This window comes from Cebidichthys violaceus, unplaced genomic scaffold, assembly GCF_023349555.1.
Source record: "Cebidichthys violaceus isolate CVI_PGR_0920_01 unplaced genomic scaffold, fCebVio1.0.p SCAF_34, whole genome shotgun sequence".
In the NCBI taxonomy this organism is placed as follows: Eukaryota; Metazoa; Chordata; class Actinopteri; order Perciformes; family Stichaeidae; genus Cebidichthys; species Cebidichthys violaceus.
Window position 1 is genome coordinate 2,101,905 of NW_027176528.1, and position 23,009 is coordinate 2,124,913.

The following is a 23,009-nucleotide window of genomic DNA, read 5'->3' on the forward strand; positions in this document are numbered from 1 at the left end:
CACACACCCGCTTAAAGGCGGTCTCTGTGTGTTGATTTTTGATGCCGATCGGCGCTGATCAACCACTGGTATTGGACGAGTTGGGAGTTGGATTATTTCTGGCTTTACTTTTAAATTAATATTTTTTTTTTGTTTTGCTCAACCATTTCTGGTATCACAGCGTAACATACAAAATATAAATTGTTGCCATATTTTCAAAGTACTGTATGTCATCTTTGTAAAGGATAAATCCAGCCTTATTTTTGAGGCAATCATTTCTATCAGCTATGATGACACCGTACTCACCAAAGTACTTGTGTATGTCACAACATCAGACTGACAAAGTAAATGGTAAATGGACTGTACTTGTAGAGTTCTTTTCTAGTCCTCCGACCACTCAAAGCTCTTTAACACTACATGTCATCATTCACCCATTCATACACTGATGACAGGGCTACCGTGCAAGGTTCCACCTGCCCATCAGAACTATCTAACATTCATACAACATTCACACGCTGTAGGAACAGCTACGAGAGCAATTTGGGGTTAAGTGTCTTGCCAAAGGACAGATCGACATGGACCTGACAGAAGGACGACCCTTAAACAAAACTTAAACAACGTAACATGAGTACGGAAAACACTTGACAAGCATCACTACTGTAATTTTAAAATAACTCAACGACACTTTGGATACGATCAACGTTCTCGAAAACCGGTCTGCTGGTTAAAAGCCCTATGTTGTTTGATCCATCCACCATTAGTAGTCTTTCTCTCTTTTTATAGTACGTCACTTGCGCTGAGCATAGCATATTCACACATTCACATTACAGTCAGTAGAGACTACATGGCATAAAATGACACATAAAAAGCAAGACTGGCGTTGTTAATAAATGCTAAATGACGTGCAAATTATTGGGCTGTGAGATGCTATTGCGTATTCGTGGATTTTTGTTATCCCAGAAGAATGAGGATGTCAATGTGTGTCCATTGGTTTCTCAGAGACTTTGTACGTGAATAGCTCATATAGAGCTCAAGAACTGCCATGAGCTTTTACCTTTACTTTGAACGCCCTCTAGTGGCCTCCGAACCAATTCAAGATTAAAATACACGGGCTCAGCCTGGAAAACACAGAGTGACGTTTGGTAAGTGCACTCATGCAGTAGGACCACGTTTCAGAAATGTATTGCCATCGAGTAAAATCACTTTCGATTCTGTTAAATGACAACTATACTGACCTGCTGAGGGATAATATAAGATAACTAGAAAGGCATTTCTGAAGATATATAGGAAGAAGAAACACAAGGAGGAACATATCTATGAAATAGGGGAATGGAAAGATTGAAACGTATATTTATCACACCTCATGCGCAACAAATAGAACATTTGGCAGCATTTGATAATAATAGAACTACAGTCGGAGGATGGTAATGAAAGGTTTTTAAGTCATGACCATGCACATACCCACTGTAGGGCAAACCCTGTGTGGGTTTCCCCTACATCAACCCAATAGCTACACCGACAGACATAAATATATAGTTGGTACCTCATTTCTAATTTCCAATGACAACTACCCTCATTATTGCTTTTGACCTTCATAAATTAAAATGTAAGCATCCATTAAAACATGACAGAGTTTGTATCATGGAAAATCAAAACTGCATTTGTTTACGTTCATGGTTAAGTTAGCCTTTGTGATTTTAGGATGACTTCTCCTTTCACAATGAACAACAGTCTCCTGTTGGACCCATCCACCCTCCTCCCACTCGCCCTGTGTGGTCGTCTGTCTTCGACAGTCTGTCTTCGACAGTCTGGTCAGTGACACTCTGAGGTGGTCTGCCATCAATCCCAAGTGAAATTAGTTTGTGACAATAGGCTGTTTCTTTTTCATTCTAACTAGATGGAGCTAAAGGGCGTCAATATTGAAATCCCACATTGGAATGTTCTGTTGCTGTCTGAGTGACACGGAGTTTCTGTTTCTGAATCTGAAGAGGTCATTTTGAATCCAGTTTGGTCTTTGGAAATGTATTCTTTCTGATTAAGTCTGATTAATTCTATGCCTAGGTTATACATGTGCCACAAACAACATGGGGGCTGGTTTGACCATGTCTTTCTATGTGGAGGCTGACTCGAATGTATCCAGTTTTACACTCTTAACTTTTTAGAAAGATCATTATTCAGCAGTAAGACTTTTACTTTGAAGGTGACACATGAAATAGCAGAGGCTTTTATCTTTTTTGATGTCAGTATGGGCAGTCAGACTAACAGTCAGAGGGTCTTTCTCATTTCCTTACTATGTGCCTCCTCGAGTCCTCACTCCTCAAGGATCAAGGTGGCTTGATGGAGGAGCTTTAAGCAAGGAAACACCAGTGTGTCCTCTGCGGAAATGTTTTTGGCCCTCTAAAGCAAATGGAAGAGGCGTTACACACAGTTGGAATGATCTCAAACCAAGTATAATAATCTCAAATCACTCTACAAATGGAACTGTTCCTTTTGTATAGCAGCTATTTAATATGATCAGATCGATCAAGCTGCCATTCACAGTTTGTGTAGTGCCTCGTAAGGCTCTGTTCTAATCACATTCCTTGATGACATTTCATGCTACAATCACTACATGGTGTTTATTAGTTAGTTATTCAAATTATTATATACATAACAACATTCTCTTGCTTTCAGCACTGATTTGCTGTATTTCATGATGTCATAGCCAGGATTGTGTTTGTGTGTATATAATATCACTCAATCATATGTCACAATTTGTATGGTACATTTCATTCAAACAGGTATTGCTTCACACAATAAAATATATTAAGGCTATAATACAAAGACCTATACTTCTATATGTCCATACATTCGTTTCACATTTTGCCACGTTGTGAATTGAATTAATAGTTCATATATGAACTGTTATGCTCATCTGACAGAGATAATAAAATACAACAGTACAACAAAACAATGGACAGCTGATGCAGCTGTGCCATACGTCATATTGATGTCGCTTTAAAATGACGGCTCCGGAGCGAGGAGATCTGTAAACTGCCTATTGCCTCGACTCCTCTCGTCTGGCGAGGAAAATAATCGAGGAGCTACAAATTCGGGAAACGAGAAAGACACAGAGACAGTTCACAGCAGAGACACCCTCAAATGGGAGACGTGAACACAGTTTATGACCGATTCTTGCGTTCTATAGTCATCAAAGTAAACATCAGACCCACCTTTCACAGGCCACGTATCTTCCAAACATTCTGACAATCAAATGGCATTTTTCAGACCGATTAATCTGGAGGATAATAACTTTGTTCGGGACCTTTCGCTGTCTCATTAACAAACTCGCGAGAACTGACTGCTTAACATGGCTTGGATGTGTAAATGTCTACTGGTAGCTAAAGTAAATATAATAAGACTATGCAAATACAACCCAGTCTTTATTTATTGATCCACATTACGTTCACAACACTCTCAAACGAGACGAGGCCTCGTGGCCACGCCCCCTCCGGAAACAGGACTTGTACCAACGTAATCCTATGGCGGAGCTGCTACAGCGTTATCTTCGCTCCAGAGTATCCCTGGTAGAGTCGATAGCAGACGGAAACGCGCAGCTACTATACGGGCTGCTCAACGAGTGTATCGCATTTGCTTCTCGGACATTGAAACGACTCTCACAACCGGTGTGTGTTGGTAAGTCACTGAACAAATATCATGACAAACGATGTTTGTTTGTTTTTTATGTTAGTTGTTAACCAACACTACTGTCACTTTACGAGTTAAACATTCAGAACCAGCCGCTGGAGTCTATCGTTACTGTAACGTTAAATGTAGCTGTAACATTGTTATTATTAGTTGTAGAAAATCAGCTGTTCATATGAGCAACAAGCAATGAACTCTGTCAGAAAAGTTCTCATCTGTGTTCGGTATTTTATAGCATTTTAATACACCTTTGTTGTGAAATATTGGTTTGTCAGTTATGGCAGGTCAACTCTATTAGAACAATGACATCAATAAGTACATACGCTCAGAATTGGAACAGTTCGCGTACTATTATTCATATGAACCTAATGTAATGACTCCAATGCGTGCGCTTTAACAGAACGTTCATAAAGTCTGTTGTATAATTATGAATGGGTAAAAGATCAGAGCGTAAAGAGAGAGACATGTAGGTATTCTTTCAATAAAGAACGTCCAGCAGTATGTGTGAATGCTTCATAGCGAACATAAGGAACATGTTGTCTGCATTGAAACAGTGCCGATCACCATGCGCTCTCCGGGGGACACAGTCTGTATGAGATAGGATGGATGGATTGCCTCTCGTGCTTTATCTCACATTACTTCTTTATCCCGGTGAGTAAACCAAGTTCACTCAGAGAAGTGACTTACATTTGAAAGCAACATTGATTGAATACCTGAGATACCATTCTCCCTGTCGGGCGTGTCTTTGCACCTTGATCTGTCATCGCAGCAGTGTGTGTGAGTCACACTGCATCACGTGTTCACCTGTTCACACAGTGCTCAGCTTCATTCCTGCTCCGGTAAATCTTAAAGTCATCTCGAACAACTTCCAGCATGTCCTGCACTGGGATCCCGGCCCTGGCACCCCAGCAGGAACACAGTACCGGGTCATCTGGAGGTAATGTTCACCATCCTGCTGCCTGCTCCCATGTTCTATCAAATGCTCTGATGCCATTTTCTCTTTGGGTAGGAGGAAACATTATCGTTATCGAAACTCAAAACTTTCCTTTAGTGATGTTGGCATGGAAGGTCTGGCCAAATTCAAATTCAAATTCAAATTTTACTCACAAACAAGACTACGCTGCAAATTTAGTGTGCTTTTTCTTTTATTCTTTGTACGGTTGCTTGTGTGTAAAGTTTGGCTTTTTTCATTTATTGAAACATATTTTTATTCTCATTGTCAGAAAGAAGGCGAAGGCAAATCATGGACAACAATGAAATAAATAAAAGATGCTAATTAACTTACACAAAATAATATCAATAATACAATAAATAAATATAACATTTGATTTTCCAAAAAGCTGCTATTATTTTCCTAGGCTTTACGATTTACTTTACGAACCACGCCTTCATTTCCTCCTGTCTTGATTATTACAACTCACCCCTCCACAGTGCTAGGTCCATCAACAGACTCCAACTGGTCCAGAACGCATTCCGCCAGATTTCTAACTCACACCAGTCCTAAAAAATACTGTCTTTCTTTCTCCCATCAGATCAAAAAAATCTTGGTATTCACCTACAAAACCCTATACCAAGTGCCCCCCCCCCCCCCCCCCCCCCCCCCCCCCCCCCCAATACCCATATAGACCTGCTCATTCCCTACTAACCTTCTCGGCCCTTCAGATCCACCTCAGCCTGCCTTCTCTCCACCCCCAAGTCAATCATTCACATCATCAGGTCCATAGCCTTCTACAGGGCAGCTCCCAGGCTCTATTTCTCCTTGTCAGAGGGCAGCTTCTGTACTCTTGCATTTTGGGCTTGCATATGTCTTGCATATGTAGACAGTAGCGAGACAACAGGAAATGAAAGCTGAGAGAGATGGAGCCAACATGCATCAAATGTTCTTAGTAAGCTTGAGGACGTTGTGGTTAATGCTTAGAATTTTAAACCACTAGGCCATGGGTCTCAACCTGCCGCCCCCCCTTCGCCCCCTTTTTCTAGTTGTTTCATATCAATTTAAACTAGCCTTTAACATAGCCTTTAAAAACGAAATTCTATTAAAAAAATGTATTTAGTTTGGTGCAAAGGTCAAAGGTGACCGCACATGACCGGTCAGTTTTGGATATGAAGAGAGCAGGTTACACTGGGCTTCATTAGTTGTTTCAACAACAAAGATGTCTCTTTCCAAAACGGAAAGGAAAGTGGATGAAGGAAAAAGTCGCTGTTTCAAAAGAATAAAATCTCAAGCGTCATTACTCGACTAAACACAGAACAGTGTGAGAAGAACCAGGGAGACGAGAGGAACAAACGCAGCTCCAGAAAGGACTAACGTCTCAGCAAAGTCCTTTCCATAAGAAGGATGGTGATGCTGCAGTTGAGGCAAGTTAAGTCGTGAGTGAGTTATTGGCCAAAGCAGGAAAGCTGTTTACCGAAGGGCAGTTTCTGAAGCATTGCATGTTGCATGTCGCTGATATTCTGTGTCCAGAAAAGAAGAGCTTGTTCAGCAATATCTGTCTATCGGCGAACACAGTGGAAGAGCGGATTAACGAGCTATCGGGGGGCGACTAGCTCACTAGGCTAAGAGGGTTGTCTGGGAACCGGAGGGTCGGCAGCTCGATCCTTGGCTGGGACGTGAGCTGAGTCAAAGTGTCCTTGAGCAAGACACTGTCCCCCTAGTGGCTCCCCGGGCGCCTGTCATGGGCAGCCCACTGCTCCCTGGTACAGAGAAAAATTTCCCCCTCAACGGGATAAATATAGTGTAATAAATAAATATCGAGTGACATTTATGACCACTGGCATAAAGCCAGAGGTTGCATACTCCGTGGCACTTGACGAAAGCACAGACAAAAAAAGCGACAATGCTCAGCTAGCCATTTTCATCAGGGGTGTTTATGACCAATTCGAAAGTGACAAAAGAGTTGTTGAGTTTGTGTCCAACGCACGGTCGCACCACAGCCAAGGATATATTTTTCAGAAGCTGTGCAATGTGATTGAGTGGGCTGGTTTACCGTGGAACATTACCACAGATGGAGCCCATCAATGACAGGCCAAAAAAAAACCAGATGGTACAAAGGAAGTTAGAGGAGGAAAATGCAGATCCAGCAGTTGTTCTGCACTGCATTATACACCAACAGGCACTGTGCAGCAAATGCTTGAATTATGAACATGTCATGTCTGTTACATCAGGTCCAGGAGTTTACAGCACCGCCAGTTCAGGGCCTTTTTAGACGGGATTCAGTAAAAAATGTTTGTATATATTCTTTATACTCAGAAGGAAAATAGCCAATATTAATGAAAATATATTACAAAAAAAAAATCAGAATTCTAAATATATTTGATTTATATCAGTGTGAATAAAGTCATGATATATCAGCCTTATCTGTTTCATTTGGTCGTGTTTTCAGTCAGTACAAGGTCTGACAATCTATGGCTTCCTTCAGCGTCTTCTTTGATCTTTGATGGAATATCTGACTGCAGGGACCTTCTTCTCTCTTTGACCTCTGCTTTCTTTGACGGTGGCTGAGGCGCTGTGTCTCAGTGGGGTTTGTTTCCATGCCATCTTGTGTGGGTGCAGTGGAGCTGTGACCACAGAGAGGCCGGCTGATAGTTTTTAGGGAACTGATAATTCAAGCACTCTTATAAAAAGATATTGTGAGGGGATGTGAGTGCTTCTTTGTGTGTGTATTTCAGTTTCAGATGATCTGATCTTTGCTTCTGACAGTCACTGTGGAGGACGACATTTCAATTGATTGTATTTGCCTGCAGTGACAGAACTGAATACACAAGTTAAAGGAGCAGTGTGATTTAGTGGCATCTATAGTGAGCTAAATAACCCCGTGTTGAAGCATTGTTGGGGGGATTATCACAGTCTGGAATATGTCAATGATTAGCAGTAGTTGTTATTTTGTTGTGCAGTGTAAGATTCAACTACTAAAACTGCTATAAAAGAAAAAAACAATTGAAGGTTGAGGAAAAAAAAAATACAAAGATTTGTGAACATGAGATCCGGCAAAAAGAAAAAAAAAAATCTAGGTCAGTTTGGCACCATAACCACAGCAATGGAGCGCATATACCAGTGGGTGAGTATTAATAAAAATACTTATAAATACTTTATTTCAATTAAACACTGTAGTTGAAGCAGAAAAGTCAGTGGGCCCAAATCAGTCTGCGTCAGTCTATGAATGACTGTGGGTGATTCTTGCAGGGACGTGCGGTCAGGGGAGGCCTGCCATCATGAAAAGTAAAAAGCAAATAATGATAAAATAAATATGAATATTTCTCTACCGATCTGTGCTATAAATGTAATTTCTGTATGATTCCAATCATTTCAAGCATTTTCATAATCAAAGTCTCTGAATTAGCGCATGTCCTGTTCAAACAGAGGAGACAGTGAGGTGAGGCAGTGACCAGCTGTTCCTCACCTCAGACTGTGAATCCTCACTAACTGGGTTGAGCGCGTGTCTTTTGCTTTCTCATTGTTTGTCACCACTGAAATATTTGTAGACACTTTTATTATATGTTCTTTCTTTACATAGAATAATGTATTTCACGTCTGTGTAGAACATATTTAGTGTTGCTGATCTGACAGTCATTAAACCGCAGTGAAAAAGCAGAGGGGAGGCAAACAGTACCTCTGCCTCACTGAAGAGGGCGTGCGAGAGCCCACGGGTCGGGTTTATCCCGTCAAGCTGCACAGAGCAGATCGACCCAGACAGGAAGTCAGACACCGAAAAAAGATAGAGCATCCGGTAATTTTTCAAAATATAACACGATGTGCAGCCGGATCGCGGCGCACACGCTCCCGGTGGAATTAAATATGTTCCTTACCTATGTGTGTGTAAAGAATGCTGATATGAAAAACAACCAATAGTCAATGTGCAAGCTGCCAATTGAACGTGATTTAAGCTACTCTATTGGGTTCATATAGAACCTGCCTCACCAGCCACGAACCTCACTGCATGTCACTGATTCTTAGTATCCGTTTCCACAGCTGCTTCTTAAACCATACGTATTTTTATAAATCTTTAACTTCATTAAATTGCCTGAAAACGACAAGAGGCTGTTTCAGTATAGGCTCTTATATTCTGCAATGAGACGTCCAGTTACATAAGAGCCTCTGGCCTACTCTCTCTTTTTTTAAGCAAAAGTAGCGTCTCGTGTTTTATCCTTGAAACAAATTGCAGTGCAAACAATGTTGTCTAACATCAGTTACTACGCCGTGTACGAGCTATAGACAGACAGACAGACAGACAGACAGACAGACAGACAGACAGACAGACAGACAGACAGACAGACAGATAGATAGATAGATAGATAGATAGATAGATAGATAGATAGATAGATAGATAGATAGATACACTTTATTTCAGACTCAGGGTCCAGATAAGACAAATACATAAAATGACATACACAAACAATAAAAGTACATAGGCCTAGCAATGCCTTACAAAGAGACAGCTGTACCATTGTCTCCACTGCTGGGACTGGTAGCGTGTGCTACTAAACCTTATGTTGGTTAAAACCACTATGATCTCATTGTCAGAGTCAATTAAATACATTTATACAAGAGATTTCTTAACACAGTTTGGAAAGTACTGACTCGTGCAGCCACACACATCTCACTGGCACTACTCCATCTACAAGTGTGCAGTAGAGCAGTGTACAATATACACGGAGACATCTTCACTCCATCTGTACACAGACCAAACTAACTTTGCTTGTGCATACATCCATTGCCTCGAAATGTCAGTATCATCGGTCGTGTGTTCTGTTATAAAATGTCCAAGATATTTGACTTCATCACAGACACCAAGATTGTTAGCAGACAATTTGAAGTCAGGGAAGATTAGACATTTGTCCTCTCTGGTTCTACAGATCAAGATAGCGCTGTAATTATAGGCTACATACTTTACCAGCTTTGTTTATAATGACTGGCACTCAGAGAACAGATGGCATTGAGTCTGGTAACAAGCCAACAATCATGAAGCCATAAAAACAAATAGCGAGGAGAGGAGCTAACCTCGGACTAGCATATTTAATGTGTTCAGCAGTAATATGGTCTAAACCACTTGCTTTGCCTTCAGACAGCTTATTTATAGCTTGGTACACCTCATATAACGTAATTGCCATTGACTCAATACTCTCAAAATTGTCCACCTTATACACATCACTTTTGATACAGTTAAATAGGGCGACTGTGGACAAGTGGAGAGCAGGGCCGTCCTCCAATCAGAGGATCGGCTCCGCTAGTCGCATGCCGATGTGTCCTTGAGCAAGACACTTAACCCCAAAATTGCCCCCCGTAGCTGTGCCTACTGTAGAAATGTGATAGAATCTGAATTGTAAGTCACTTTGGATAAAAGCGTCTGCTAAATGACTGTAATGTTGAATAAGGTGCTGTAATGCTGTCGCCGTAACTCAGCAATGTTGTCTGTTCCTGAAATTCCATCAACAGTGCATGGTAAAGATGTTTTGCAGTTATTAAGAGCTCTCACTTCTTTCCAAAAATCAACAACATTGTTGCTTCTTGGAACCAGCCCTCATGGCTTGCTCATTTTTACAAATTAGGGTCGTAGACAAATTGTCTCATGAATGTGATTTGAAGTTGGCTCGTGATGTTCGAATTTAGTTTAGGTTCAGGGTTGATTAATAGGCTACACTGTTAGGTTTAGGCTACAAATCTGGGTGGAAATAGCATTGTTGGTACTGACACCTGGGTAATCATGCCTATATCAAATTTAGGGATAACATTTTTGAAACTCAAAATCCAAAGAAACATTATTTATCACCAAACTATTTTAGTTTTAACCTATATCATGAGTAAATAAAGACTGAATCATCATCCATCACCTTCAAATTCGTGGATTAACAGTATGTGTGTTCAGCCTGAGCGTTCTCATGCTGATATTCAACACAGAATATCTGCAATGTGGGTGCTATTAAAACTAGACCCAACCTATGCTGGGTTTTTAGAGGCCTATGCTCATATTGTGAGTTAAAAGGTTGAGGATAGAAATGATATTTCTGTTGAACTTTTTTCTTTTTTTACATAAACGCATTGCATCAACATTTTTGTGAAAGATCTCTTAATAAATTGTGTTATTAAAGAATTGTAAACAAGACAAATACTGAACAGGACATTTGACAGTTGAATAATAAACGTGTCAGTGCTCTCTGGTCAACACTGGCATTTCTAAACTGCAGTTTCTTGTTAATTACTGATATATCTGTGTTGAGCCAATATTGACCGATAATCAAACTTTACTACTAAGTATGTGATAGTTTATTCCCCCTAGTCAACTGGAACAAAAGAAATGATCCTGCCATAATGAGAGCACCGAAAGCATGAAATAAAATGTTTGAGCTCTGTTTTTCTTTGTGCAGGCTGAGCGGGAGAGTAAAGGAACGTCTATCAAACTCAATGACGACATCACTTAATCTGACGCTTCCACCACTTAAGGAGGCTTTCCTGACTGTCCAGGCGTCCTACAACCAGACCCTGTCTGAAAGATCCAGCAAAATCAGCTTCACCCCTTTCTCACAGAGTACGTCAACATGACCGTCTTTTGAGTTGCATGCTTGTTGCCTTGGATTAACAAATGACATATTATATTATTATTTGTCGCTAAGAGATAGGACTCAGTCTTATTGATTCTATTAGGGAGGTAGATTAGAGGAATTTTGCTATTTTCCTCATTTTAAACTCAATGTGTTTCCATCCACGTTAAAAAAACGTTCTGAAAATTTGTGAAAAGGCTTTTCGTCTTGGCTGAGGTTGAAAAAGCGCAAGGGAAACAGACATACCAAATGAAGCATGTTGTCCACGATGCGTGTGACCGAAGAGACGAAAACATCCATCATGTTTCTTCAGGGTAGAAAACCTTCGTATGAGGTTTGATTGTGCGCTCTTTTGATGACGTCATCTCGCTACACCGTCTTCTGCAGTGGTGGTAGTGTTTGAAATATCTCAACAACTATGAGATGAATTGTAATAAAATGTGATACTTAAGTGATCCCCTGTGTTACTATTTAGTGCCATCAGTGCCGGTGGTTCTTTTAGCATGCTGACATCTGAAAGCAGATACAACCTCACTGAGTTGCTGGCTTAATTTTACATTTTTATTTCTGACTTACACAGACATGAAAATGCCACTGTTGTGTTCATTAGTTAGCTAGAAAAATGTCTCCGGTTATAGTATACTGAAAGGGATATTCAGGTTTTTAACCAGCATCTCTATAGCTCACTCAAGTGACTAGAGTGAGCTATAGAGATGCTGGTTAAAAAAATTTTGTGGACCAACCGACCAACCAACCGACTGGTCGGTTGGTTGGTCGGTTGGTCCACAAAAATTCCCTCACCCATTGGCGGCCACAGTTTTTGTCCTAGAAGGCTGAAATTTGCCATGAAGGTCAAGTGTGACATTTCTTTTTTGGGTCTGATGAAAAGTCGATTCAGAAATGAACTCCTTGGATTGGCTATGGCAGGTAACCACTTAGGGATTTACTTCCTGGGCTGGAAACTAGCCCAAGGTTGAAAATACCCTAAGATTTGTTAGATGGAAAATGATGTTGTTATCAAAAGACAAGCGTAACATGCATGGACTTAAATAACAGCACCACATGAGCAGCTGACTCAAATTTAATACAAATGTATTCACATTTTCTAGAGCATTGGCCAAAAATATTGTCTGAAAGTGAAAACAATGCAAATGCAAATGCAGCAGAGTGAACCAAAAACATGCCATACACTTGAGATTTACAAGTTCAGATTTAATTTCACCCTTTTTGACTTTAATTTAAAAAGAATGTGCTTTCTTTTTTCTAACAAGCCACAATAGGTCCTCCAAAAGTCACTCTGGCTGGATGTGGCTACTGCATCCATCTCAACATATCACTCCCTGAAGTTGACCGAAGTTTAAGAATCAAAGATATCAAGGCAATCTACCACGATGTTCAGTTCGAAATCTTTTGGAGCAAACATAAAGGAGCAATGGTAAGACACGCATTTTGCACCTTTGTCAAACAAATGTCTTCTAATGAACCGTACTGTGTATGATGACCATGTTGTCATGAAGTCTTACATTTACTTTACATTTTGCAGCCATCCCTGATGTTAACCTATTAATTGCACCTGTGCTTTTCCTGCTTTGACAAGTCTGTCTGCCCTGAAAAGGAACAGTTGTATTACCTAATGTAGATCCAAGTCACTTATTCCTCTGGCCTTGTAGGTTTAACTGTGATCATTTCTGCTTCCAGAGTACCTCTACCTCAGACAAAAAACAACTAAAACTCCAATCTCCTCTTTGGAAAGATAATGATGTCATATCCTGGGCACTCTGTGCGTTACTCAGTGATTCAGTCACGTAGAATTCCCCGTGCAAACGTTAAGGGAAAAGTAAAAACTTTACTTTTACTAGCGGCTCATATCATCAAAGGTATTTTCACGATCCCATAGATGTTGTCTGACTAAGGGTGAAACCAAGCTTTAAACCCAATACTGTCACCGAACCCCGCGGTAGGTTACTGTACAGAGCGCTGGGGTCACGGATGAGGCTCAAATGGAAATCATTTAACTTTTTTCTTCATATTTTACCTGCAGCAGTCCGCCATCACACGAAACAACAGTTATACTGTGAACAACCTACAGATTGGCACGGAGTACTGTGTACAGGTGTACATAAGGATTAATACCAACAGAAACAATGTGCCATCCGCTTTGAATTGCACCCTCACTAGCGTTGTGGAACCAAGCCGAGGTGAGCTGAACTTTCATAGCTGTATTTTCAAATAGAAGCGCAGCATGAAGTGCAGTTAAATGCCCCAAGCCAGTGCTGTTTTGGTCATTTTATGGCCAAGGGTTCCTGATGCACCTGTAACGCACCTGTAATGCACTTATGACGCACTTGCAACGCACCTGGATAAATGGTGAGATCAGAAATAATTTAGTATCATATATGACAGGTGGACATATTTGGGGCTGTTGTTTTTTGACCCCTTTTCCTGCCATGACAGCCTGGGAATCCTGCGGCGTGTTTTCCTGAAGGGAAAACCTATTATTGTCTAGGACGTGTATATTATAGAAATCTGACTGTCCCAGTGTTTCCATGCCTAATTAAGTGTGGTGTCATTTGACAGCACAATGAATCACAATCCAGTTCATTGCCAAGTATATTTCACATAAAAGGAATTTGCCTTGGAATTTTGATACATAGACAAGAAACATGATTATAAAATACAGAAACGTACACAATACATTATATATAAGGTCAGCTGGGACCCTGAGAAGGATAAGCAGTTACGGATAATGGATGGAAAGGATGGATCTTTAAATTACGGATGTACAATGTCTGCAAAACCATCTGGAGTTGAATACAACCGTAATGCCATAAGTAAACCAAAAATGACTTTGGTCACACTTTTTGGTACATGGTCCAGCAAAGAGCAAGGCACTAACATTTCTGTGTGTGTGTGTGTGTGTGTGTGTGTGTGTGTGTGTGTGTGTGTGTGTGTGTGTGTGTGTGTGTGTGTGTGTGTGTCTGCAGACCCTGTTTTTGTAGGTGCAGTTGCTGCTCTTCTGATTGGTATTGGTGCCCTAATGAGCCTCATGTTTTGCCTCTACTACACTGGATTCCTTTGTAAAATGAAGGAAACTCTGCCCGGAGTACTCGTAAGAAACTTTGTCTGTCTGTCTCGATTTGACATTTTGTTTTTTGTACGGATTTAGAATTCATAATGTAAAACTATTCCTTTAAACATTTTAAGATCTGAGATTCGATGCCTTTCAATGGCTATCAACATAACATTTAACTATACTTTGAAGTCAGTGTGCTTCAAACAACGTGCATCTGTGTGCAACAATTTCTGTAATTTTCTGAAACTAACAATCCTTCATGCATTGACACTTAATTCCAGTCCAGCTTCCTGTTCACTGCTGTTTAGGAGATATTGTAGCTTCAATTTAGCCTTCTAATTTCACACTGAACATTTGCTGCCTCCAGTTCCATAATTTGATTCTGTAGATTCGATGATACCCTACTGTATTTAGCAGGGACGGTGCATCTTAGAGTTCAATTGATCTATTACACTGTCTCACTGTCATATTCCCCAACTTCTTCGCCCTCCTCTGTCTCTATTTCTTTGTTCCCTCTTTGCTACTCTAGGAGGCGCTGAGCCAAGGCTACACCCTCACACCGGAGAGGACGGCCCCTGACAACATCTCCATTGGCGCAGAGACGGAGCAACAGAGGATGCGCCACAATCCCCCAGCTCCACAAGCTGCCACCACTGACACAGATGAGGAGGAGGAAGAGGAGGAAGGGGAAAACGTCTACATGAACAGAGACGCGGAGCTTTCCTCAGGTGAAAATTCCGGCCAGCACTCTTTTGATGTGTTAGGGAACAGCAAGGTGGCTGTGTCAGGGGGCTCCGGGAGTTCGACAGTGAAGGCGGAAGTACAGGACACAGAGTTTGAGGTTGAGATCAGACATTGGGCGCTTGATCAAAACGAGGCCAAAGCTGAAGGAACAGAGGTTTCTTTCATGCCCGAAGGACCAGTCACAGGTAAGGTGAAGGAGGAGGAGGAGGAGGAGGAAGAAGAGGAAGAGGTGTGTGAGAACTTAGGGAATATCCATCTGTTCTCAATCACCCTCGCTGCACTGGAAGGGAACGAGGGAGAAGAGCAGAATACAAGAGAATCTCTCACAGACTTTCTGTCCGATGTGGAGCCTCTACTGCCCACAAACTCAAAACGGACTCTGAGCCACACAGACTCGCAAACGGAGTCAGATGATCGGACAACATTAACCCTTCCTACACAAGAAGACTTTACTGAGGATGGGTATGAAGTCAGATGTATGAACACTTCGTTTGACTGTCTCAGTAACTGTGATGGTGAGACACAGCATGAAAAAACACAGGAGGAGGAGGAGGAGGAAGAGGTGTGTGAGAACTTAGGGAATATCAATCTGTTCTCAGTCACCCTCGCTGCACTGGAAGGGAACGAGGGAGAAGAGCAGAATACAAGAGAATCTCTCACAGACTTTCTGTCCGATGTGGAGCCTCTGCTGCCCACAAACTCAAAACGGACTCTGAGCCACACAGACTCGCAAACGGAGTCAGATGATCGGACAACATTAACCCTTCCTACACAAGAAGACTTTACTGAGGATGGGTATGAAGTCAGATGTATGAACACTTCGTTTGACTGTCTCAGTAACTGTGATGGTGAGACACAGCATGAAAAAACACAGGAGGAGGAGGAGGAAGAGGAAGAAGAGGAATTTTCCGGATATATGAGACACACATGAAATGTTGCTCTGACACGTTACTATGACTGTCATTAATATGTAACATCCTTGCAAGTACATTCCTTCTTAATTGAGAAAAAAAAAGTCCAGACCAAAAGTATGAAATATTTAAATGTAGTTAAGGTTAACAGTGGTCTATTTTCCTGTGACACACATCAATACATCTTAAAGTGACCAGTTTCTATCTTATAATGATTGTCCTTGTTAACATCCAAGTCATAACTGTGAAACTTCTCTGAGAGGAGGATATATCCGACCTAATGATACAGAACAGCCCAAAAGCCAAACATAAAGATCCCTCACGTTAGCCAAAGTCCAATTTATTACTGAAATATTTTTCACAGCAGACATTTTGACTTGTCATAGTAGGAAAAGTGCAGGTGTTATTAATAACATTAATAGTGGTCACACCGGAAGTAGAATTTAAAGGGAACAGTGAGGAGTGGATCCTGTTGCTATCATTTCTTAATCTTGCACACTTCTAATGGCTCATTAAAGAACAATTCTTGCCTCCATGCTGTGCAAACAACTGAAGTTGACAGGGGTACACAAACCGAGCAGCACTGCCTTCAGTTCAGTTGTTTTACTTAAACCAGAAAACAGAAAAGTGAATGCAATGCTTTTGGAAGTCAGAGCGTCTTTAGCTTTTGTGCTGTGACGTATTCCCCAGTGAACCAGAATATTTGGTGTTCAGTTACAAGAGGAAATTTTAATGAATGATGTAGCGTTCCACACACACACCTCCCTTGTCGTTAAAAGTTGCAGATTGATTGATGTCGTGATGTTATTGGTTGAAAATGGTCAGTCACTTCATATTTTGTTTTACTGGAAGAAAAGATGGATGGGTTTTGAAATAAAATACGAAGAAATGTATTTATTTTTATTACGTAATGCAAAGTGCAATTTTCATTTCATCTCGAATGAACTAAATAAATTACTGTCCTTGGCTCCATGGACATCACTCACAGAGGATTTATTTAGAAAAAAGTATACAGCTTAGGTAAAAAGTACAATAGAAAACCAATACGAAGTTAACGTGCATTTTGGCCAATTTTGTATTTGAAAAATAAGCACACTGATTAACTGGTTAGAAGCCATGTGGTTAAAAGTGATGTTGCCGCCTACTATGTGTTTTCATTATTTTCCCATAATGCACTAAATCTGAGTTTGTAAATTCTTTATCTATACATAATCAAATGTTGATCTGACATGTGATATATGTCCCAATGACATGTATGCTGTGGGTGATTATAAGTTGTTGAAGAAAACCTTCTCACCCCTTTGAATAATGTTTTTAATGAATTTTTCATTTGACCCAAAGTGTGTTTCACATCACCGGGGTTGCAGCTCAAAGAATAACGATAGATAGATAGATAGATAGATAGATAGTAACTTTATTGATCCCACGAGGGTAAATTATTTTGTTACAAGCAGCAATAGGTTCCAGAGCAGCAATAGGTTACAGGTATAAAAATCTTAATATTATATATATATAAAAAAAAAGAAAAATACACATGTCACAATACACAATATATACAGTACAATTTTAATAGAGTAAAGATGTTATATAAAAAATGCACACTATATACACAGTGAATAGAATAACAGAATAATATTAACTAAATAAACAGTAGTGCAGAGGTTTAATGATTTGATTTGGCCCGAGGTGATTTATTATAGAGTCTTATAGCGGTAGAGAGGAATGTTCTCCTGTACCTGTCCTTATGACAGCGGAGCTGGATCATTCTGTTGGAGAAAGTGCTCCGCTGTCCCTGCAGTAGGTGGTGGAGAGGGTGGTCCGGGTTATCCAATATGGATAATAGTTTCTTCAGTGTCCTCCTCTCCACCACCTGTTCCAGACTGTCCAGTTTGCAGCCGATGATGGAGCCGGCCTTCTTAACCAGTTTATTAAGTCTGTTGGTGTCTCCGGCTCCAATGCTGCTCCCCCAGCAGACTACAGCAAAGTGAAGTGCACTGGCCACAACAGACTGATAGAACATCTCCAACATCTTACTGCACACGTTGAAGGATCCGAGTTTCCTCAAGAAAAAGAGTTGACTCATCCCCTTCTTGTACACAGTGTTGATGTTGGCCTTCCAGTTCAGTCTGCTGTCGATGGAGACACCCAGGAACTTGTACTCCTTCACCATGTCCACATCCTCTCCCAGAACTCTCAGCGGCTGCGGAGCCGTCGTCCTCCTCCCGAAGTCGACCACCATCTCTCTGGTCTTGGCCACGTTCAGAAGCAGGTGATTTCTACCGGCCCACTCCACAAAGTCATCCACTCCTGCCCTGTACTCCTCCTCCCGTCCGTCCCTTATACACCCGACCACTGCAGAGTCATCAGAGAACTTCTGCAGATGGCATGACCCCGTGTTGTACTGGAAGTCAGTGGAATATTGTCATACTCGCCAATGGGCTATCTTCTATTGAAATGCAGACCAAGGAATCCTTGTTCATCTTCCACAGTCTCGATGTGCTCTCTGTGGAAATTGAAAGATGACGTGCCGTGTTTTGTTTTCCTCATGTCTGCCTAAAGTCCACAATGTGGTTGATGTTCGGGAACCATGGTGAAGAAATTTTCACCGGTAATATAACAACCACTGCAATGTATCTTCACCTTCTTTTTCTGCGATATCTTTCTTTATTGTCGACACCTTTGTAGCCGTGGTTTGTAGCTATTTCTTGCAGTCTTCGATCTCTGCTGCATTGAACTTGACTGATTTAGATAGTATGAAGTTGTTCTGCTGCAGCTGGGTGTTGAGTGTGTCCACCTTGTCAGTTAGCTGTTTTGTTACTTCCAAGACAGCATTCTTCCTTCTTCGGCCCGTACGTCCTTCCTTTGAGCTGTCTGTTGGCTCTTTGTCGACAGGAATATGCAAGGAATGTACAAGAGTTCCGTTTGTGGAAATACTTGAACCCAAACTCTCCCAGCTCACTGTGCCAGCCTCCACCTGTCAGTGGATCACAAACTTCCTGACAGACAGGACGCAGCAGGTGAGGCTGGGAAAAATCACATCCAGCACCCGGACTATCAGCACTCAGGGGTGTGTGCTCTCCCCACTGCTCTTCTACCTCTACACAAACGACTGCACCTCAGAGGATCCATCTGTTAACTCCTGAAGTTCGCAGACGACACAACGGTCATCGGCCTCATTGGGGACGGTGATGAGTCTGCGTACAGACAGGAGGTTGAAGAGCTGGTTCTGTGGTGTGGTCAGAACGACCTGGAGCTGAACAAGCTCAAAACTGTGGAGAAGACAGTGGACTTCAGGAAGAGCCCCCCAACACTGCCCCCCCCCCCCCCTCACCATACTCAACACTGTGTCTGCTGTGGAGACCTTCAGGTTTCTGGGATCCACAATCTCCCAGGACTTGAAGTGGGCCCCCAACATCGACACCATCCAGAAAAAGGCCCAGCAGAGGTTATACTTCCTGCGCCAGCTCAGGAAGTTCAACCTGCCTCAAGAGCTGCTGATCCTGTTTTACTCCACCATCATCCAGTCTGTTCTCTGCTCCTCTATCACTGTATGGTTTGGCTCAGCCACTAAACGGGACAGAAATAGACTACAACGGACTGTCAGGTCTGCAGAGAGAATCATTGGTTCCAGCCTGCCCTCCATCCTGGACTTGTACACCTCCAGAGTCAGGAAACAGGTAGGAAAGGTCACTGCAGACCCTTCACACCCTGGACACAAGCTGTTCCAACTCCTCCTCTCTGGTAGGTGCTACAGAGCACTGTACGCCAAAACTACCAGACACAGGAACTGCTTCTTTCCACTGGCCGTCACTCTGATAAACAATTAATCAGACATACTGCACTATTACCTCCATTTGCACTATCACCTAATTAATTTGTCATTGTTGTTGTATGGGTCTATGTTCATATATATATATATAAAACTTTTGGATATATATTTATATTGTACATAGTTGTTAAATGTGTATACTTACATCTGTTCTACTTTTTTATTGTCCTTGTTTTATTTTTAGATTTTTCTTGTTTATTGTAAACTTGTGTATGTACGTTGAGAGCAATGTGTAAACCGGAGTCAAATTCCTTGTATGCGTACGCATATATGGCCAATAAAGCTGGTTCTGATGCTGAGGAAAGGGTATTTTCTTTTTAAGCTCTAGGTGGAAAGTTCCATCTTAGCTGCATTATAGTGGCCATTGGGTGCTATGTTGCAGGAGGCTAAGAAAGGGTTCATTTTTGTCATCGTGGTGTAATTCATTTTCAGTACTTAAACAGTTCAAGAGGACCAAATAATGAGAGTTGGATAGTTTGGAAAAATTGTGAAAAGCAGACAGAGCTCAGAGCATTTTCTGCATACAGTCTGTCATCTTGCCGAAACTCTTTTCATCTGAATTCCATACTTAGAAGTTCAACGTTTTTGCTTCATGCACCAAAGAGCAACTGCCTCCAACGCTGTGTCCAGTTCTCTTTATAGATCCGTGGTCTCAGGCCTGTGAGGTCTGTGAGCCTCTGTACAAGGACGAGTGTGACAAAGCGGCGGTGTAGCTACACTGGTCCAGCAAGAATGGCGACGCTTCGTACTGATGTATTTGATGCACTTTATTTTCCGCATTCTCTCTCTCTCTCTCTCTCTCTCTCTCTCTCTCTCTCTCTCTCTCTCTCTCTCTCTCTCTCTCTCTCTCTCTTCTGCATCTCAGACACCGTGAAAACTACAAACAAACAAACATTTTACATAAATTGCGAGCTCTTCCTGGAGTCTCTCAGGCAAATGTCCGTTGCTAAACAGGCTAGCACATATTAGCATATTAATAATGACATAAACTACAAACTACAAACTCAAAAAAATGCAACACATGTAAACGCAAATGCAGGTCAACAACAATACACACAAATACATGTACAAATGAACACTTTACCGTGTGCACCTCTTGGACCACGTGCAGAATTAGTTTAACCTGGGGTCGTTCACTCCTCTCTGCTTCCGTCAGCAAACGACCCACAATGCCACGGTCATATGCCCACGCCAACACTGGCCCGTTACTTTACGGCATTACATGACGAACTACGACACCTTGAGGTACCACACACGGTACCATATGAACTCAATACATTCACATGTCTCTTTGACAGTTACAGGCGGTGTTTGACCTGGGAAAAGAATGCACACCCTGCTTATTGGCTCTGGGTTACATCCCCACTTGAGGTCCAAATACACTTTGCTGATGCCCAGAAGAGTCACAAACACAGCAAAATAAGAACAAAGGAGAAAACACAGGCAGAGGGTAGGGTCTCTGCAGACACACACCGCCACACACTTCTAATGGGTCATAAGTGATGATTCAGAGGGATTCATTTTGTATGAGTCAATACATTGTTTTTTAGGAAATTGTGGCATATTATACCTTTAGGTGTTGTTGTTCTGGATCTCAATGTAATTCTGTCTGCATATAGTACCTATCTGTCTTCACAAATAGCTGTTAAGCCTACCTACTCCATTGACGATGTTCATTACATACTCCATGGGCTAAAGATGGAAGGATCAGATCCTCAGTATCCAGTAGTTTAAGATTATAATCAATGAAAATACATTTCTACCTTTCAAAATGAGACAGCTAGCGACTGGCGTTTTAATGTGTCATTTTTGTATACACTAAGCAGACAACCCAATCTCCTGGGAAGGCGTATAAATAGCAAGACATTTCATAGACTTGCAAGAAATGAAATGCTCACAAGGCAACTGAAAACTACTTTCTTAAAACAAGAAAGCGACACTAGTTAACAGCAGTGATAATTGAACCCAATCTCTCTTCACAGAGAAGTAGCACACAGTTTGGAACACATGGCACCAGGGCACGGCACCGTCTCCAGAAGCACTACATTAAATTACATTACAGTCATTTAGCAGACGCTTTTATCCAAAGCGACTTACATTTCAGTATCTATCTACACACCGTAAGCACAGCTACGGGAGCAATTTTTGGGCTTCAGTGTCTTGCTCAAGGACACATTGACATGAGACTAGTGGAGCAGGAGCCGGGGATCGAACCTCTGACCCTGCTCTCCACTTAGCCACGGTCACCCCTAGCATCGACTTCAAGCTTAAAAGGACGCAAGAAGTTGGGAGCAGACAACACTGGAGCACTGCAGAGGAGAGACTTGGCAGCATTAAGTGCATGACTACGCTCACTGGTCCACACGGATGGAGCAGTTTGGTAAGGGGAGTAACCACTACAGACAAGCAAAGATCTGCTTTGCATGGACAATTGGTGGCCAATTTGCCTTCTTATTAAGGATTAGACACCCCTGGCTTCCCGTGGTAAGCTTGTGTTTAACATCACGACTCTATGAATTGTGGGTAATTCCCTTGGGCAAAAGTCTGCAGAAATGCATTCTTGTAGAGATTTTGAACGCTTTATGAACGCTTTCCTTTCAGTCTGCGGCCCAATCTCAACACTGACAGACTCAATGACTGTGAGGTCTGTTCCCGTAAAGGCCCAGAGGTGTAGAAAAGAAAAAAAGTAAACAAAGAGGACAGCACATAGAGGTTCGGCAAGAGTTCAAATCAGGCAGTAAAACAACATAAAAATAAAATCCCAACATGCTTTGGTCATCAAAGTTGATATTTCGCCCCAGAGTGCTGTTCATTCGTATTTATACAATTTCTAGCCCTCTCAGACTCAACCATTTACTAGGTGACGTCAGTTAAGTCCCTATAGTTCAGTGCTTAAGGGGGACATTGATATTGGCCCGAAATAAATGGGAAAATTATTATTGGGAAATTGCATTCCACCATTTAAAATTTGCTTCACAGCCCGGCGCTCGTGCTTGGGGCTTGGATAAGACCATTTGGTAAGTAAAAAAGAAAAAAAAACACTGCGGTGGCTTTCCAATTTTAAATTTTAAGAAAGAAAACGATTCCAGTGAAGGTAACGTTACTCACCTGCCATCCTCTACTTTTTCTAGGTCACATGATTTCCTCTCAACAACTGCATGGATGTGAATGCATGTTGCAGGAATGCATGTTGCATTCACATCCTGTCGGACGAATTTCATCGGTTACAGTCTATGCAAGCAACGTGACAGGC

At 41.6% G+C, this 23,009-nt stretch overlaps 1 protein-coding gene across 2 annotated transcripts; it reads left to right on the forward strand.

The window, feature by feature from the left end:
• The first annotated feature begins 3,545 nt into the window (after positions 1-3,545).
• On the forward strand, positions 3,546-20,050 carry LOC137883626 (interferon alpha/beta receptor 2-like). Of its 2 annotated transcripts, XM_068725176.1 has the most exons (9): positions 3,546-3,654; positions 4,218-4,314; positions 4,480-4,600; positions 11,026-11,186; positions 12,471-12,634; positions 13,241-13,397; positions 14,184-14,308; positions 14,802-15,000; positions 18,028-20,050. In XM_068725176.1, exons 2-9 carry the CDS (start codon positions 4,266-4,268, stop codon positions 18,198-18,200), a joined length of 1,149 nt encoding a protein of 382 aa, XP_068581277.1. In that variant the 5' UTR covers positions 3,546-3,654; positions 4,218-4,265; the 3' UTR covers positions 18,201-20,050. The 2 variants fall into 2 exon arrangements, with proteins under 2 accessions (XP_068581277.1, XP_068581276.1); XM_068725175.1 differs by lacking the exon at positions 18,028-20,050 and having other exon boundaries at positions 14,802-16,833.
• The last annotated feature ends 2,959 nt before the right edge of the window (positions 20,051-23,009 follow it).

Excerpts from the sequence above, each read along its gene's own strand:
- LOC137883626 (XM_068725175.1), top strand. The coding sequence starts at position 4,266 with ATGGATGGATTGCCTCTCGTGCTTTATCTCACATTACTTCTTTATCCC. Across the intron at positions 4,601-11,025 it reads CAGTACCGGGTCATCTGGAG|GCTGAGCGGGAGAGTAAAGG; the intron begins GTAATGTTCACC and ends TTCTTTGTGCAG. Across the intron at positions 11,187-12,470 it reads CTTCACCCCTTTCTCACAGA|CCACAATAGGTCCTCCAAAA; the intron begins GTACGTCAACAT and ends TTTTCTAACAAG.